Source organism: Schistocerca serialis, chromosome 6, assembly GCF_023864345.2.
Source record: "Schistocerca serialis cubense isolate TAMUIC-IGC-003099 chromosome 6, iqSchSeri2.2, whole genome shotgun sequence".
Taxonomy (NCBI): Eukaryota; Metazoa; Arthropoda; class Insecta; order Orthoptera; family Acrididae; genus Schistocerca; species Schistocerca serialis.
Window position 1 is genome coordinate 714983669 of NC_064643.1, and position 19948 is coordinate 715003616.

General features: G+C 41.9%; 1 protein-coding gene across 1 annotated transcript in view; it reads right to left on the bottom strand.

Moving 5' to 3' along the window:
* LOC126484173 (F-box only protein 33) overlaps positions 1-19948 on the bottom strand; it is a 77150-nt gene that overhangs the window by 17609 nt on the left and 39593 nt on the right. The window contains exons 3-4 of the mRNA XM_050107581.1: positions 1789-1940; positions 1571-1691 (exon numbers count right to left, since the gene is read on the bottom strand). Of these exons, the coding sequence (XP_049963538.1) occupies positions 1571-1691; positions 1789-1940 (273 nt within the window). The remainder of the gene's footprint in view (positions 1-1570; positions 1692-1788; positions 1941-19948) is intronic.

Here is a 19948-nt window from a genome sequence, read left to right on the forward strand (position 1 = left end):
GTGAAGCATTTGTTCCAGCACCTTATAAAGTTAAAGTTTTAAAGGTGAAGGTAAGGTAATGTAACGTAACATAACATCAGGCAAGGAGCACAAAGAAGAACACTGAGCTAAGAAATCAAGAAAATCAGTATGTAACAAAAGGATGGCTGTCATCCAGAAAGAACTACCACAATGTGATGTAAGCTGCAATCACTAGAATTTCACTGTGTGTTGTGTAGCATAATTAAATCAAACAAAAGATGATGTAATTTTGGTATTCAAATTACACTATCTTCCCAACCTACAAAATATACCTAATCTTCCACTGGGCAACAAATTAAGTGCTGAAAAACAGAAGGACCTACTAGCCATGGTCAATTTTCTTGAAGTGAAATACAGGGAATTTTATTTCTAGTTTTGTCCATCATGTCCATACTGTATTCTTTGTTAAAAGTTCAGAAATGAACGAGATAGTGATGCGCACATTCAGCAATCCCTCTTAACTGAAACATGACACCTACATCTTTTCATAAATTTTCATTTAATTCCAAACTTATTACACTTTTGCAACATTTTTTTGTCAGATGCTATAAATGATGTGAAACTATCATAATTTGCATTCCTTTAAATGAAATTATTAGGGAAGTGAATGTCATGGTTTTTCTCTGTCTTCTTACATTCTTGCAGTGTTTACCATCCCAGTCTACAATTTGGGATTTTTAGTTTCAATGAATATCATCACAAGCAGTTTATTCATTTCACAAAAAAGGTGGAAAGCACAGATTTTGTTAGTCCAATTAAGTATAGCTTGATGGTCAAAACCAACACTTCTTGAATTTTTATCAATTAAGCACTCGAGCAACAGCACGAATAAGTAGAGATATTCCCCTAAATTTTTAATGACAAAGCAAGAATGCAAGACAACCTAAAATATTTGTCTACAGCTACTACTACAATACAGACTGCAAGGGAATGACACTGAACTAACATTTAAATATGACTTTTTTAAAATTAAGTACATTGCTTGCAAAACTGTAATATAGTCATGTTAAGGCAGCACTATGTTGGTGAGAATGGCAACAAATTTGAAAAATGATTCAGTTTTATTTACACATATGTATGATACACACAACTGCCTTAGCACCCAGAGAAAAAGATAAGCATCTGGAGTGCACCCTGATGAGCTCTATGGAGCTGTCAGTGGCAACATCAAGATGGTCAAGATGGTCGGGTCATATCCTGGAAAAAATCCAAAGTGATTCTTGTATTTTATTAACTGACTAATGCCCTGGTTGGGAGAGAGTTAAATTATAGCTATCCAGTTGTATTAACTGATCACAGTGAAAACTATTTTTTTCCCCTCCTTCAAATTGTAATTTACATTTTTTCCCCGTAGATGGTGGTCGACATCAAAAAATATGTGCAAGTTGTCGCAGTCAATAAATTTTTGGAAACCTTAATGTATCTTATATAATACAGACTAAAACAATTTTTGACAATACAAGAATATAACTAATACAACTAATTTTATTATTCCAAAAACAGGACTTCTGTGCCCCATCTGCTCTATATGCAAGGTAACTGTACTTACATTCTCACAAAAGAACACTTTTAAGAATGAAAGTGGCATGTTCGGCCTGAAAATGGTCGAATCCAAAATTTCCACAGCATCATAGGCATGAATGAGGATGAGATGTACTTCACATGAAGGGCTGAAAAACGCAAAAAATAAAAAAAATAAAAAAAACAAATTACTATATTATCAGAGGGAAATGACACAATTTAAATTTGGATGTGGTATATACTCACTTGTGATTTGCAAATTCAGCCCATGCTGAATCAGGTATACCAGGATGGTCCTCTTCAACTCCATGAACATGGATTATAAACTGCCTAAGACCAAGGTTGCTGATGACTGGCAACATTTCATCACTCAAATAGTCGTAGTCAACACTTAGCACCTGAGGGATGATATTTTAGTATGAGTTTCCATAACAAACTGCTTGATTTGCAAGCACACAAATACATATAATTTTTATAAACAATGTAAGGAAGATAGACTGCTGCTTACCATAAATATGATACGTTGAAGAAACTGCAGACAGGCACAATTAAAAGACACTTACACATTAGCTTTTGGCCACAGCCTCCATCAGGAAGAGAAACAAACACATTCATCCACACAAGCAAGCACATCCCCCCCCCCCCCCCCCCCCCCCACACACACACACAACCACTATCTCTGGCAGCTCAGGCCAGAACGCAATTGTCACGAGGAAGGGAAGCAGCAATCTGGAAGAGGCAGGGAAGAGAAGTGTATGGTTGGGGGAGGGGGAGGGAAGAGCAGCGCTGTCTGGCAGAGTGTGCAGAGACTAGACTTCAATTGACACAGCATTGGGAGGCTGTGGGGCAAGGAGGTGGGGACAGGAGGGGGGAGGGGAGAAAAAGGAAATGAGTGGGGAAAGATAGGTGGGTGCATTAGTAAAGGGCGGCACAGAAAGAGACTGGGAGATGAGAATGGGAATGAAGCGAGAGGTCAGATGGTGTGGGAACTGTTGGGTTGAGGGTGTGGAGACTGTAAGTTAGCATACGTTGACACCGGGATGATTTTCGGAGCAGAGAATGAGCTGTAAGGATAACTTTCACCTGCAAAATTAAGAAAAGCTGTTGGTAGAGGGGAGGATCCAGATGGCTAGGCCACTGAAATGTTCAGCAACATGTTATACCACAGGGTTGTCTACTTTGCTCTTGGCCACAGCTTGGCGATGGCCGTTCATCCTGGTGGACAGCTGGTTGGTAGTTGAACCAATATGAATAGCTCTGCAGTGACTGCAGCAGAGCTGATATATGTCATGGCTGCTTTCACAGGTGGCATGTGAAAGCAGCCATATCGTACACCAACTCTGTTGCAATCATTGCACAGATTTTTATATTGGTACATCCCATTGCACCAGTTATTAGGATTTCTCCCCATTCCATTCATGTATGGAGCACAGGAAGAATGATTGAATGCTTCTGTGCATGCTGTAATTATTCTAATCTTGTCCTCACAATCTGTAAGTGAGTGATACATAGGGGGCTGTAGTGTATTTCTAGTCATCATTTAAAGCCGGTTCTTGAAACTTTGTTAGTAGACTTTCTTAGGGTAATTTACATCTCTCTTCAAGAGTGTCAGTTCAGTTCCTTCAGCATCACTAATTCTCTCCCATAGGTGACCACCCCTGCTGTCCTACTCTGTGTATGTTCAATATGCCCCCATCAGAACCTTTTGGTACAGGCCAACACACTTTAACAAGATTCTAGAATGGGTCGCACAAGTGATTTGTAAACAATCTCCTTTATACACTGATTGCACTTCCTCAGTATTTTACAAATAAACTGAAGTTGACCACCTGCTTTACCCACAACAGAGCCTTTGTGATCATTCCTTTTCATTTCTGTACAAAGTGTAACACCCAGGTATTTTTACGAGCTGGCCGATTCCGGCAGTGACTCATCGATATTACAGTCATAAGATACTATTTATTTTTTCTAGTTCTGTGAAGAACACAATTTTACATCTCTGAACATTTAAGGCAAGTTGACAATCTTTGCACCACTTTCAAATCTTGTCAAGATCACACTGAATATCTACGCAGTTCCTCTCAGACAGTACTTCATTATCAATAACTGCGACATCCGCAGAAAGAACACTGTCCGCAAAGTCATTAATATGCAATATGCACAGCAGCGGTCCCAAAACACTTCAGTGCAGCACACACAAAGTTGCTTCTACATCTGACGATGACTCTCCATCCAAGATAACATGCCATGTCCTCCCTACCAGAGATTCCTCAATCCAGTCACAAGTTTCACTTGATATCCCATATGATAGAGATTTTGACAATAAGCACAGGTGTGGTATTGAGCGAAATGCTTTACAGAAATCAAGAAATATTGTATTTACCTGACTGCCTTGGTCCATAGCTTTCAGTATGTCACGTGACGAAAGTGCGAGCTGGGCTTTACATGATAGACACTTTCAGAATCCACACTAGTTGGCGTGGAGGACGGCATCCTGTTCATGGTACCTCATTATGGTTTGTTGGTTGATTTAGGGGAGGGGACCAAACAGCGAGGTCATCAGTCCCATCGAATTAGGGAAGGATGGGGAAGGAAGTTGGCCATGCCCTTTCAAAGGAACCATCCTGCATTTGCCTGAAGCGATTTAGGGAAATCAGGATGGCCGGACGGGGGTTTGAGCAGTCGTCCTCCCAAATGCGAGTCCAGTGTGCTAAATACTGTGTCACCTCACACAGTCCTCTTTATGGTTGAGCTCAGAATATGTTTTAAGATTCAACAACAAATCAATGTCAAAGACATGGATGGCAGTTTTGTGGATCACTTCTACTGCCCTTATCATGGACGGGCATTATCTGTGCTTTTTTGCAATAACCTGACACGGTTTTTTGTTCGAGCAATCTACAACAGATTACTGTTGGAAGAGGAACTAACTCAGCTGCAAATTCAATATAGATCTGATAGGGATTCCATCAGGCCTTGGAATCTTGTTCAATTTTAACTATTTCAGCTGTTTCTAAACACCACTGACACTGCAATACTTATTTCATTCATCTTTTCAGTGGTATGAGGATTAAACTGCAGCAGTACTCTTGGGGTTTCCTTTGTAAAGGAAGATTTGAAGACAGAGTTAAGCATTCCAGTTTTTGCTTTGCTACTGTCAACTTCAGTTCCTCCCTAATTCGCTAAGGACTGGACACTAACTTCGGTGCCACTAACAGCCTGTACATACGACCAGAATTTCTTTGGCTTTTGTAGGAAAATCATTTGACAATATTCTGCTACAACAGTCACTTAAGGCTTCATGCAGTGCCTTCTTGGCTGCTGAATGTGTTTCATTCAGCATACATCTATCTATAGTCCTACGCTTTGTTTTCACCTAGTATACAGTAGTATCTGTCTTTTTAGAAGTTTCTTTGCAGTGACTGTATACCATGAAAGGTCCCTCTCATTATGAATTGTTCTACTGGGTTTATAGCTAACCAGTGCGTGGTCAACTTTTCTTTTGAATCTGAACCATAGTTTCTCTACAAGATCCCATCCTGTGCTGAATGTTTCAAGTTTCTCCTAGAGATGTGAAACTACTGATTTGATTTTGTATCTACTTTGCTGAATATATATGTGTTGTTTTAATTGCCCTTTGTACTTCGATAATCATTGTTGCCACAACCGTGTCATGATCACTAACAGCAGTTTTGACATGAACATCCTTGATGAGGATCCAATATATTTATATCATTAGAGGGGTTCCCAACTACCTGTTCTAGATAGTTTTCAGAGAAGGCATTTAGTAATGTTTCACAGGATGTCTTATGACACCCACTACTAAAAAAATTTGTAATTTTGACAATTGATTGTTGGATGATTAAAGTCTCCACCAATGACTACATCACGATACGAGTCTGGTGAGCAACAGAAGGATCAAATTATTTTATGTCATACCTGATACTGAGTCTTGCCCAATCAATCTCACATGCAGCTTCAATTTCTACCTCCGTCGATTTGAGTTTGTATCCTGCAACCAGTACACCACCCCCATTTCCCATTAGTCTATCCTTTAGATACACACTTAAATTTTCCCCAAAATATCACTGCTATCAGTTACAGGTTTCAACCAACTTTTTGTACGAAGTATTATGTGAGCTTCACTGCTTTTCAGGAATGCTTCAACTTCTGGCACTCCGTCATGAAACCTCGATATTTTAATTCTAAGCTATAATTATCTGCTTTTGATGGAGAGTAGCCTACTCTAAAACAAAAAATAAAAAAAATATCCTTGTGTGCACTACCTGGGCAATATCCTCTGATGTGTAGTGCTTACATGGCCCATTCAGGGGCACCCAACCATTCTCAACCTTATGATACAAGTCCAGGAAGTCACAGCCTAGCTTATCATACAACTTTCTAAGTCTCTGGTTCAGCTCTCCCACTCGACTCAAAACCAAAGGGCCACTCTCGGGTCAGTGCCGCAAAACTGTGAGCTTCATTGAAACTCCACGTGCAAGGCTGGTCTCCTCAACATCCTCTGTCAGTGGCTGGAATCAAACCTCTGAGCCCAGATGACATATCATTTGTTCCAAGATGTGCCACACACTGTAGTTGCTTGCACCCTGTTCCCTCAATGGGTGCCAGAATAGCATCTTCAACATGTTGAATGAGACCCCCCAGGCATACACACTGAGTGTACCTCGTGTCCTTTTCTGTACCTTGGTGCCATCTCCCTAAGGGGTACCATCAATCATCGTATGTTTGACATGGCAACAACTAATAGCCCCCTATCCTTTTGCGTTTGCCTGATCTTAACACCGGACAAAACGGGTTTCACCGAAACAGGTGAAGAGAATTCCACTGGCTAAGTTTCAGTGAAAGACAGCCCTTCAAACTTGTTGGTCAGAGGGATCAGTATAAACCCTGAGTCCTCCCTGGTTCCTGTCCACAATGTACAGGGCACCTAGATTACCACTGAAATGCAACTCACAATCAAGTTGACAAGTAATGACTGATCTCTTACTTTCTGTAGAAGAGGCAGGATCCACAGGAGAGCATAGTACTTGAGGTACCTTTGGTACCACAGGTACACAATTCTTGAGAGCTCTTTCAACTTACTGATTCACAGCAGCTGCCAATCATTTGACAGCACTTGGGGTGATTTCCAACTGCTTATGAACATCAACCAACTCATCCCGTGTTCGAGAACAGCATTCAGAGTGGAACTGCATTTTGGCTGGTGCAATGTATTACAGGACAGTGAACAAGAAACTTTAAACTATGCCTGCTGATTGTCTTTTATATCTGCAGCTCTAAAGAATTACTAGTTCCCTAAAAGAACATAAACAAATACACCAAATGAGATGTCCATTAAGGCAAATGAAAAACCTGTGATAAAAATTACTAATTTTTTAAATTTTTTGAGGTTAGTTATAGTTATTAACAGACTTAAAAATAAAGATAATTTATGATAACTGTAGATAATATATACTCCAACTTTAAGGGAAAAGCACATGTAACAATGTTAGTTAAAATATCTGATGCAGAAAACAAATCACAAACAATGATTTACTATGAATTAGATTAGCCACAGAATAATAGTAACTTCTGAAAATTCTCAAAAATGCACACACACAATGAAATCTGGTGTGATCTATTCTTCGGCAGTAACAGGGAATCACAGATGCTGATTTGCTTCGAAGTGAGTTATTTGTACTGGTAACTTAGTAAAAGTTAGTTTTGTAAGTGTCCACAAATTTTCAAAAATAACGTATTTCTCACATAATTATACAATGAAATTAGAGAACAACTGTTTTGAACACGGCTACGCCTACTGTCCTCAAGAAGGTTTATGTGCAAAGGTGATAATCTCGTTTGAATTGGAGAAGGTAACAAATGTGACACCTGGAAGAAAGTTTGCTACAGTCAGTGAACATTCATTTAAAAACTCAAGACAAGCAGTGTTCAGAGGCTACAAATATCTCTCTGCTAGGTGTTACGTTGATCGCACCTTATCCATGTTATCAGAATAGATGTTTGGTATCGGTAACTCCCGTGTATCTTTTACACCAGTTCTGCATTAGTTGCAGCTGGTTACTGAACACTACATCCTCTAATAAACAGTAAATTTATGAGGTTGTGACATGAGGTTTTAGCTTAAATTGCCTACACAGCCACCTGTATCACCATCAGGTACCAATTGTGTCAGATCCACATCACAATGAGCAAGCGCTAAAATGGCATTCTGAGAAAACTGAATTTAAAACTTTGAAGGAAAATAGTATACTGAATTTTTTTACATAACTTTTTACACACTTTGCTTCCACCATTTGCCGATAGGTGGCGACAATGATAAGTAGCGGTCGAAAGAAACAGATCGCAGACGTCAGGCAGTTAGCTTTGACCTCAGTCAACATAACCCCATTCAAACATTAGTCGATTTGTGTCTGCATCATAAAGTTGTTCTTGATTGAAAATGTCAGTTTACGAGCCTAATTCTCATCATTCACAGGAGGTGTTACTGTTTTGTTTGAATATGAAGAAAACAGCAGCTGAGTCTCATTGAATATTCTCAAGTACATATGGTAAGAACACTACTAGTGAAAGAACGTGTCATGAATGGTTTCAATGGTCCAAGAATGGTGATTTTAACATCGTAGACCAGCATAGTGGTGGAAGAGAGAATGTTTTCGAAGATGCAGAATTGGACACATGGCTGAGAGAAGACTCGCGTCAAACTCAAGAAGAATTGGCACGATTAGTGGGAGTGACACAGCAAACCATTTCAAAACGTCTTAAGGCTATGGGCATGATTCAGAAAGAAGGAACTTGGGTCCCATGTGAGCTGAAACCACGAGATGTTGAACGGTGTTTGTGAACAGTTGCTTCAGAGGCAAAAACGGAAGGGATTGCTGCATTGCATTGTGACTGGGGATGAAAAATGGGCTCACTAGGATAACCCTAAACACAAAAAATCATGGAGATATCCCAGCCAGGCTTCCACGTCAATGGCCAAACCGAATATTCATGGGCTCCAAGATCATGCTCTGCATTTGGTGGGACCAGCTCGGCGTCGTGTGCAATGAGGTGTTAAAACCAAGTGAAACAATCACAGGTGCTTGTTATCGGATGCAATTAACGTGTTTGAGCAGAGCATTAAAGGACAAATGGCTGCAATACAGTGAGAGGCCAATAAAGTGATTTTGCTCCATGACAACACTCGACCCCACGTTGCAAAAGAGGTCAAAACGTACTTGGAAACGTTAAAATGGGAAATCCTACCCCACCCACCGTATTCTCCAGACACTGCTCCCTCTATCACCTGTTTAGATCAATGGCGCATGGCCTGGCTAACTAGCACTTCCGATCTCGTGAAGAAGTCAGAAATTGGATTGATTCATGGATCGATTCAAAAGATGAACAATTTTTTCGACGCGGGATTCGCACACTGCCCACAAGATGGGAGAAAGTAGTGGCCAGCGATGGAAAATACTTTGAATGATACATGTGTAACTAATTTGTTTCATTAAAGCCTCAAATTTTGGAGGGGGGGGGGGATGGAAGCAAAGTTGTACACCTTGTAAAATCCATCCACATGTAAAATTAATACTTCACATTATCTCTCAGTGCTGTTCAGTTTCTCTTTCTTCAGTTATTCATTTTGGATTTTATTTGGCATACAGTTGACACAGATGAGAGATGTACAATATAAACCAAGACTTTATTCTCTTAATATTGATGAACTGTAAACTATTAAATTTATCTTTGCTTGTTTGATGGATTATACACAATTTTATATTTTTCGCTCTTTTTTTAAACACATAAGTTAATAGAAAAAATATAAAACAGTAAAAGGAATGATTAATACCAGTCACTTTTAGGGACATTTCTAATGCCCGAACATTTATTAAGAAGCTGCTAGTTGCTTGCATGTCATGTGATAAGTCTGACAACAAAATTTAAATTAATGATACACAAAATCACTGGATTTTTTTTCCATAAGAAAAATGACTGTCTTGCTCTTTAATCATCTTCATTTGCATATATACCATGACAGAGTTCTAATGTTAGTAGAGATTTCCTTAGATCTCAGTACAACTGATGAATTGCTGGTGAGATTCATTGCATGAGACTGACTTCTTTTCCTACAAGACTTGGTGGAGAAAGATTGCCAACTCTCCCATTCCTTTTACAATCATAGCCTCACAGGTTCATCATTATCAACTGTTATATGGAACTGTATTCTGCTGTTATCTTTAGTGAATCCCAATCATTCCACATTTCTTCAATTGAAATGCCGATTTATCTACCGCGAGCTGTCGTAGTTGATTTTTTGATAGCAATTCGAAGTGTAAGTAGTAAGTCGAAACAGTAACAATAAATGACTTCTTTTCAACACATAGCAGAATCAGCTGCACTCAGTCACAGTCACAGAAATGTTCAATCCCTCTACTTCAACATGCAATTCACAATTAAGTGCCTGGCAGAGGGTTTATACAACCACTTTCACGCCATTTCTCTACTGTTCCACTCTCAAATGGTGCGCAGGAAAATGAGCACTTAAATCTTTCTTGAAAGGAGGCAAAAAATCAAAACGTGAATAGGTACCTGGAATGTTAGAACTCTGCTACAATCAGGAAAACTAGAAACTTTGAAAGGGAGATGGAAAAGAATCATATGGACCTCATAGGAGTTGCTGAGGTAAATGGAATGGACACGGAGAGTTGCAGTCAGATGAATGTGTGTTGTACTACTCAGGAGGAGAAGTAAAAGGAATGAATGGAGTAGGAATGATTATGACAAAGGAATAGGCTAAATGTGTGGAATAAGTAGACTACGCAAATGACCGGGTTATTGGTGTAAGGCTGAAAGGAGCACAAAAAGATTTACTGATTGTCCAGGTGTATATGCCAACTTCAGAACATGATGACCAAATTGTAGAGGAAATGTACAATGTAATAGAGAGAATAATGGACGAAAATAAAAAAAAATGCTGCAAAATAGTAATGGGAGACTGGAATGCCATTGTGGGTAAAGGGAAAGTGGGGAACATAGTAGGCAGTCATGGTCTTGGAAAGAGAAATGATAGAGGTGAATGGCTAATTAAATTCTGCAGGGAAAGGCAGCTGATAGTGGCAAACACATGGTTCAAGAACCACAAGAGGAGGTTCTACACTTGGAAATCAGCAGGGGATAAATACAGAACCAAATCAATTTTATACTGGTAGAAGAAAGATACAGGAATGGAATCAAGAAGGTGCACACATTACCAGGTGCGGATATTAATAGTAACCGCAACTTACTTATGGCAGAAATAGAAATAAGAATGAAAAAAACTGAAGAAGGCAACCATGGTGAAGAAGTGGGATCTAGAGGAGATAAGATCCAACAAAAAACAAATTACAGAAATGCTGTCTCGGGAGTTTCTAAACACATTACAAGAAACCACCTGATAATGCCAATGAGTACTGGCATATGCTAAAAGAAGGAATCATTAAAGCAGGACAGGAAAAAAAAAAAACATGGGTCACACAAGAAATGATTTCCAAGATGGAGGACAGAAGGAAATTGAAAAACAAGAGCACTGAAGATGCAAGAAAGATATACCGAAGGTTAAATAATGAACTGCGAAGAGAAACAGAGCAGGCTAGAAAAAAATGGCCAAAAGAGGAATGTGATGAAATTGAAGAACTGGACAGGAAGGGAAGATACGACTTACTATACCACAGAGTAAAGACTATGACATGGGAACAAAACAGAGCAGGAAGTGCTACTATGGAAATTTTGAGTAAAGACGAAGAGTTAGTATACAAAGATCGTGACAATGTCCTCCAGAGATGGGAAGAATATCTAAAAGGGCTATATGACACAAATAGCAGACCAGAAACTCTGGAACTTGAATCACACAACAGTGTAAGTGATGACGAGAAAGGACCAACCATCATGTTGGAAAAAGTAAAGTCTGTCTGCCTTGTTGTTGTTGTTGTTGTTGTTGTTGTCTTCAGCCCTGCGACTGGTTTGACGCACCTCTCCATGCTACTCTATCCTGTGCAAGCTTCTTCATCTCCCAGTACCTACTGCAGCCTACATCCTTCTGAATCTGCTTAGTGTAGTCATCTCTGTCTCCCTCTACGATTTTTACCCTCCACGCTGTCCTCCAATACTAAATTGGTGATCCCTTGATGTCTCAGAACATGTCCTACCAACCGATCCCTTCCTCTAGTCAAGTTGTGCCACAAACTCCTCTTCTCCCCAATTCTATTCAATACCTCCTCATTAGTTATGTGATCTACCCATCTAATCTTCAGCATTCTTCTGCAGCACCACATTTCGAAAGCTTATATTCTCTTCTTGTCTAAACTATTTATCGTTCACGTTTCACTTCCATACATGGCTACACTCCATACAAATACTTTCAGAAACGACTTCCTGACATTTAAATCTATACTCGATGTTAACAAACTTTTATTCTTCCGAAGCGCTTTCGTTGCCATTGCCAGTCTACATTTTATATCCTCTCTACTTCGACCATTATCAGTTATTTTGCTCCCCAAATAGCAAAACTCCTTTACTATTTTAAGCATCTCATTTCGTAATTAAATTCCCGCAGCATCACCCGATTTAATTCGACTACATTCCATTGTCCTCGTTTTGCTTTTGTTGATGTTCATCTTATACCCTCCTTTCAAGACACTGTCCATTCCATTCAACTGCTCTTCCAAGTCCTTGCTGTCTCTGACAGAATTACAATGTCATCGGCGAACTTCAGCCACGTTCATTGATGCAGAGCTTCAGTTTCAAAGACTGAACCAGTACTGTGCTTATAAAATGACATTACCATTAGATCACAAGAATTTACCAATTTTTTTGGCTCTAATGATGTATCAACTATCAGATTTTTTTATTATAGAGACTCAAGTTTAAGCTTCAATTAGAAGTGAACCAACAGGCTTATCGCAAAATAGATCATACCAATATTTTTCCTGCTTTATTCTGCATTAACCTATATGGAGCAATTTGGTTTGAATGTCAAATATATATATTTTTAATTTTAGATTTTAGTAAAGATTGTCCAGTTTTGGGTGTCTTTGCTAGGAACTGCTCTCTGTAAAACTACATAGCTTGAAATATATTTATATGTGGTGATCTGAACCTGGGTCTCCACTTACTAGGCGAGATGGTCAATGATGCTAGCGTAGTCTGTGCAGCTGCTATGATCACAGTGTCTGGGTGGCTTAGTGGTCAGAGCATCTGCCTAATAAGCAGAAGACTCAGGTTTGCATCTTGATCCAGAACAGATTTTCAACTTTCCCCATTGATTTCAATCAATGCCAATGTTTGTAATTCCTTTGTGTCTTAATTCATAATAGCTGCTGGATCGAAATAGTCTGTTCTTTCACATGTTTATACACACAACTTTGGAAAGATACAGTAATTTATTGAGATAACTTACAGAATCTGTAGATGTGTCACTTTGTTCCAAACAACCTCAAGTTTGATTCACGTAGTGCATCAGTACCCCGTGCCACCACTGGGAGCACCAGTGTAGTGCACAGATAAAATGGCTAATTTCACTGATACGGAGCACACTCATTGTATGTTTTGGTTTTATAAAACTAACTCTGCAAAAGCTGTTCAGTGTAAATTTTGCAACAAATATGCTGAAGAATCTTCAAGTACGCCTAAGATTTGTTGAGGCTGGTTGTTCACGGCAACATGATAAATCACCAAGTCGGCTGTGAGTCATCAATTGTGTGGAACAGGTTAGGGAGAGCTTTGCCCACAGTTCACAGAAATCAAAGTGATGTATGTCTCTCAAGATTGGCATTCCACAAAAGACTGTTTGGCGAGTACTGCGTACGCTTGAAACCATACAGTGTAAACAAAGTGTACGGCCCTTTCTTCTTCGTGGAGAAAACTGTCATTAATATTGTGTGTGTGGGTATGCTTGAAAACTTTTAATTCCACAGATAAATGAATATGACCAAGATGGGATGGTTTACTACCAGCAGAATGGTGCACCACCTCATTTCCTCACTGAAGTTCAAGGTTTCCACAACTTATTGCTTCCCAGGTCGGTGGATTGGCCGTGAATAGTCACCTCGCTCCCCAGACTTGACATCACCGAATTTCTTACTCTGCAGTTTTATGTGTATACTCCTACCCTAACAAACAATTTAGCCGACCTGAAAAATCAAATCTACACTGCCATTGCACAATTTATCCCAGATTTGCAGTAATGAGTGTGGGAAGAAATGGATTACTGATGAGATGTTTGCTGTATTACAGATGGTAGTCACATCGAACCAAAATGACAATTGACACTTTTATGTAAAACGTGAGGCTGTTTGCTTTAAAATGACCCATGTACTGATTCTGTAAGTTAAAATTTCTATATCATTCCAAAGTTGTAACGTCCTTGTTGACTCACACTGTATAATTAAGCTGAGATGGCCAATGATCTCTTCAGTGCAGATGCATACCAGGGAATCTGTGAAATGCCACAAGTAATGAGGATAAGGGATAATGGGCACTACAACAGCAGTGTGTGGATAAGTTGGGTCTGATTGGGGGAGGGGGGAGGGGGACTTGCTAAGGTAGTCTGTGCAGTTACAATGACCACTGTGTCCAAACAGCTTAGTGGTCAGAGCATCTGCCAAGTAAGCAGGAGATCTGGGTCTGAATCCTGGTCCGGCACAAATTTTCAACTTTCTCCATTGAGCTCAATCAATGCCCGCTCTCAGCCAATGTCAGTAATTCCTTTGTGTCTGAAATATTGGTTTGGTTTTGTTTTGCTTTAGGGTGCAAAAAACAATTGGGGTCATACGAGCCCAAGTCAAAATTATAGAACACGAAACAGAGAGGAGTTAAACTACTATACGTCAATCCCAATTGACATAATAGTAGACAGCTAAAAACAGGCATGTGGGAAAGTGTCTTTAGATACCATACAGAAATGGAGGTCCAAAACTGAAAATTAAATTGCCTTCGCCACATTGCTTCGGCAGATAAAAAAGTAAAACGCAGTCAACAGCTTGTGTTGTGCTAAAATGGCTGGTAAATCAGGTGGCAAACCCAAGCTGGAACATAAGTGGTTAAAAAAAAGGGCGTTCCATCAGAAAGAGGTGGACACTTAAAACTTGGGTGCAATGTGTACAAAGTGGTGGGGTAGCACCACTTAGCAAATAACGATGGCTAAAAAGGCAGTGCCCAATACACAGCTGAGTTTAAATAATCTCCTCCCAGTAGGAGGGCAGAGAGGCAGTCACCCAAGCTGCTGGGAGAGGGTTACTAAGTCGGAGCTTATTCCCATGAAGAGAGGACCATTGGTGATGCCAAAGGGACACCACCTTCTGACAGAAGCAACACAGAAATCATCGGAGGGAATATAGGAACTCACGGGCTGAGGTATGAGGACTGCAGCCTTGGCAGCAGTGTCAGCAGCCTCGTTCCCTGGCAGACCAACATGTCCAGGAACCCACAGAAACATCACAATGGCTCCACCAAGAGTGAGCAAGTGACAGTTTTCCTGGAACCGCTGCACTAACAGATGAGCGGTGTACAGCTCACATAGACTTTGAAGGGCGCTGAGTGAGTCTGAGCCGAGGACACAATTGAGAAGTCTGTGTCACCGGATATAATCCGTGGCCTGATACAGGGAGAAGAGCTCGGCTGTAAATACTGAGCAGTGTGCTGGAAGTCAATATCGAAAGACACGGGTGCCAATGATGAAGGCACACCCAAACCCAGGGGCAGTCCAAGAGCCATCGGTGTATATAAAGGTACTATCGCAAAGTTCCAAGCGAAGGTCGTGAAACTGAATGCGATAGAGGCTGGAGTAGTGTCCTTAGGAAGCAAATGAAGGCCAAGGTTAACATGGGCCGCTTCATGAAGACAAGGTGGTGAAGCGTTCACACCTCCTTGGAAAGCTGCAGGTAGTGTGAAGTTAAGCCACTGTAGCAAGTGCCGAAAGTGGACTCCAGGAGGTAACAGAAGAGGGACGCACCCATACTGCCAATCAAAGGAATCCTCAAAGGAGGAGGCATAGGATGGGTTGGCCATGCGTAGCAGACAAACGGCATGCATACCTACTGAGGAGAATGTCACGGTGGTACAGTGGTAGTTCAGCAGCTTCAGCGTACAGACTCTCAACCGGGCTAGTGTAAAAGGCACCCATGACCAAACAGATGCCACAATGGTGGATAGTGTTGAGACTGTGTAAGGCGGATGGACGTGCAGATGCATAAACAAAGCACCCATAGTCGAGTCTCGAACAGACAAGGGACCAGTACAAGCAATAGATGGCAAAATCATTCACAAAAATGGAGCCAGAGATGCGCGGCGGGAGACAGGCCATTATTAGGTTAATGGTGATAGCGAAGAGGATGATGCTCAGGACGGAACCCTGAGGCACACTGTTTTCCTGGATAAAGGTGTCCGACAAGGCAGAACCCACATACACCTTGAAAACTCTGTCTTTTAAAAATGCCTGAAGGAAACAGGGCAGGCAGCCACGGAAGGCCCACGTGTAAAGAGTACGGAGGATACCAGTTTTCCAGTAGGTGTCGTAGGCCTTCTCCAAATCTAAAAACATGGCTACAGTCTGGGATTTCCGCAGAAAACCATTCATGACATAGGCAACCAAAGTAATGAAATGGTCAACTGCAGAATGCCACACTCTAAATACACACTGTGCAGTTGTCAGTAAATTGTGAGACTTGAGCCACCACACCAGCCGGGCATGAATCATACATTCCATCACCTTGCAAACGCTGTTGTTAGAGAGATGGGCGGTAGCTAGAAGGAAGGTTTTTGTCCTTACTGGGCTTAGGTATGGGTATGACAGTGCCTTCACACCAGCATCCGGGAAATGTGCCCTCTGCCCAGATGCAGTTGTATGTGTTAAGCAGTAAGTGCCTGCTGCAAGAGAAAGGTGCTGCAACATCTGAATGTGGATGGTGTCTGGCTCTGGGGCGGAGGATTGGGATGAACTGAGAGCATGATCTAGCTCCCTCATAGTAAAGGCGGCACTGTAGCACTCATGATTCAGAGAAGAGAAAGATATCGCCCGAGCTCCTCCACTCATTTCCGATTGAGGAAGGCAGGGTGATAGTGGGAAGAGCTCGAAACTTCCACAAAATGGTGGCCCCAGGTGTTGAAAACTGCAATAGTGTTCACGATGACATTGTCTGCTACTGTCAGGCCGAAATTTGGATCTTGGTCCCAGAGAGTCATCAGACATGACAGAGGGAGGGGTGGAACTGTTAAAAGAACTAGTGAATGAAATCCAGCTAGCTCTTTTGCTATATCGAAGAATGCGACGACACTTTGCATGCATCTGTTTATAATGAATGCAGTTTACCATTGTAGGATGCCAGTTAAAAATGCGGAGAGCATGTCTCTGTGCATGAATTGTGTCGCGGCAATCCTCAGTCCACCAAGAGACTGGGACATGACGTGATAAAGAGAAACAGCACGGAACGGAAGGTTCTGCAGCAGTAAGGATAACATTTGTGAGATATTCCACCTGATCTTTACAACTGGGTAAATCTTGTTCTTCAAAGATCGCCAGGGAGGAGTAAAGCTCCCAGTCAGCCTTAGTAAGCTGCCATTTGGACGTACACGCGGATGGGGTAGGAGTCAGCAAATGGATAGCACACGAGAAATGGTCGATCGAGTAGGTGTCTGAAAGAACAGACCACTCAAGACGATGGGCAAGCTGGGCAGTGCAGAAGGATAGATCCAAATGCGAATAGGTGTGTGACGAGTTGGAAAAGAAAGTGGGTGCTCCAGTGTTAAGACAGAAGATGTTAAGTTGGTTAAGGCGGTCGGCCAAGACAGCACCTCTGACATGTCCTGGCAGAACTCCAAAGGGGATGATGCGCATTAAAGTCACCAATGACGGAGGGACATAAGTGGTACAGAGGGAAAAAGTCAGGTGGGGAAGGAAATGGCGAACTGTAACAACTTGAAGATGGATAGTCAGGGAGATGGGTTGACTATGAATGTCATCCCGTATGAGCAGCATGATGCCCCCATGAGATGGAATTCTGACCTCAGGGGGAAGGTCAAAACAAATCGGTAAGAAATGTGAAAGCTCAAAGCAGTTGTGAGGGCGCAATTTTGTTTTCTGAAGGCAGAGTACAAGGGGATGCTGCGATGCTAAAAGCAGCCATAAATCCTCTTTGTGGGACTAAATGCCGCAAATGTTCCATTGGAGGAGAGTGTCAGCTGGTGAAGAGTCCCTACTATAGGGCACAGAAGCATGAGGATCCTGCTCCATGGGGTCCACAGACACATTGGCTTGCCTGTGCGGTTGATCTGTGGAGTCCAATGCTGAGAAATGGTTGGTAGTGCACACTGGTGACATGGAGGCCGAAGAGGATCTTCTAGTTGGCAAGGGAGAAGACTGTTTGCCTTTGGTGGACTTCTTCTCTAACCGGAAAGGATCGAAGCACTCGGGTGTTGTTTGGCTGGAGGGATGGAGGAAGTCTTCCAGGAAACACTCCTTCTGTCCTTTCCGGCCTACCGGTTGTGTAGCTGGTGGCTTCGCCCCTTGAGGCGAGAGAGTGATGGCTTGTTGCACAGCTGGACAGGGGGATGGTGATGCTACTTTGACACTGGGCAATTTCACAACCTCAGAGCTGAATTAGAGGTAGCATGTCTGCGTGGCCATGTCCTCCTTGGAGGGAGGAGTAGCAAGAACAGAACTATAGGTGCCAGACGGGAGAACACAGGGTTTGCGACTAGCCAGAAACTTGCGAGCTACTTAGTAAGGCATTTTTTTCTTTACCCGGATCTCTAAGACAGCCCGCTCATCATGATACACAGGACAATCCCGAGAGGAGGCAGCATGGCTGCAATTGCAGTTGATACAGTGGGGAGAAAGAGGCGGACAATCACCCTCGTGTGCATCCCTACCATAGGTTACACATTTGGCTGGGTGTCAACATGACGTTCTAGTGTGTGGTGGTTAAAACGATGACACTGGTAGCAGCACATCGAGTTCGGAATGTACAGCTGGACTGTGATAATTTTATAGCCTGCTTTGATCTTGGATGGAAGCACCACTCTCTCAAAGGCAAGAAAAAGAGTGTGGGTGGGCACTAAGGAGGAATCTACCTTTTTCATTACACGATGGATGGCCATGACACCCTGATCAGAGAGGTAAGATTGGATTTCGGCCTCAGACAGTGGAGCAGTCTGGTGTAAATAACACCATGGGAAGAATTCAAAGTTCCATGAGCCTTGACATGAACAGGTTGGCCATGGAGAAGCGAGGCAGCAAGCAGTTGTTGTGCTTTAGTATCAGAAGAAGTCTCCAAAAGCAAAGTGCCATTCCGTAAATGTGAGGAGGATTTCACAGGGCCGGCAATTGCATCAACCCCTTTCTGAATAATAAACGGATTTACCGTGGCAAAGGACTGACCTCCTTCAGTTCGTGAAACTACAAGGAACCATGGTGCAGCAGGAAGGGTCTTTGAATCATTAGCCTTATTACATTTACATTTCATAGAATTGGATTGAGAAGATGATTGACTCATTGCGAGAAAATCCCCATGATTGCCAGTGTCTCCGGTGGCGTGCTCCTTCCAACTGGGAGCCTCCTTCACAAGGGGGCGCACCCACCTTAGGTGATTGTCCACACCTCCCAAACACCAGACAGAGGGACCAGTCTGCAATTTGGGAAGGTTGCAGCTCAGGCAATCACCCCTCCATGGGCCTGGCCTGTACCAGAGGGTACATGCAAACCCTACCTGTCAACCCGGGGTTGGGAATAATGTATTACCCAGTCACCTGTTACGCGTCTGACGCATGGGCCGGCCGTCAGGAACGCGCAGGGAGGAGGAAGAAAAAGAGGAACCTCAAACGCCAAAGCAAAGGAACGAGAGGAGAAGGGAAACAAAGCAAGGAAAAGGGAGCCAAAAACAAAGGTGAGACTGTTCTTATGTCGGCGACAGACATTGCAGAACATTCCCAATAACACCCCAGACATGTTCCCCAAGGGAGGGGAAAATGCTATCAAGAGGATAGACATGGAGTGCAGAAGGGAAAAAATGCTACAAAGGCTGGAGCCCCGTGGCAGTCAAGCATGAACCCGTCAAAGAGTGGCGAGCTCCCTGGGGGATGTCTGAAATATGTTTCTCCAGTATTAATGAAAGTTTAATGGTTTACAGGCATATTGGTAGTGGAAATCTCATGTTACAGTATTTTTCAATAACCCAGAAACAAGTTCTGGTTTTTCTAAAGTAACTTTTTCTTAGCCCAGGAGAAACATGTAACAGAAAGCGTAGGTTTGTTTTGAAGGACTATTTCACAGAATCAGGTGCTATGCTGCCACTATCAGGTATAAGAGTTGTGGCTTGGAAAGAACACAGCATTGTTTTAACTTTCACACTTAATGCTTTTTGTCATACAAAAA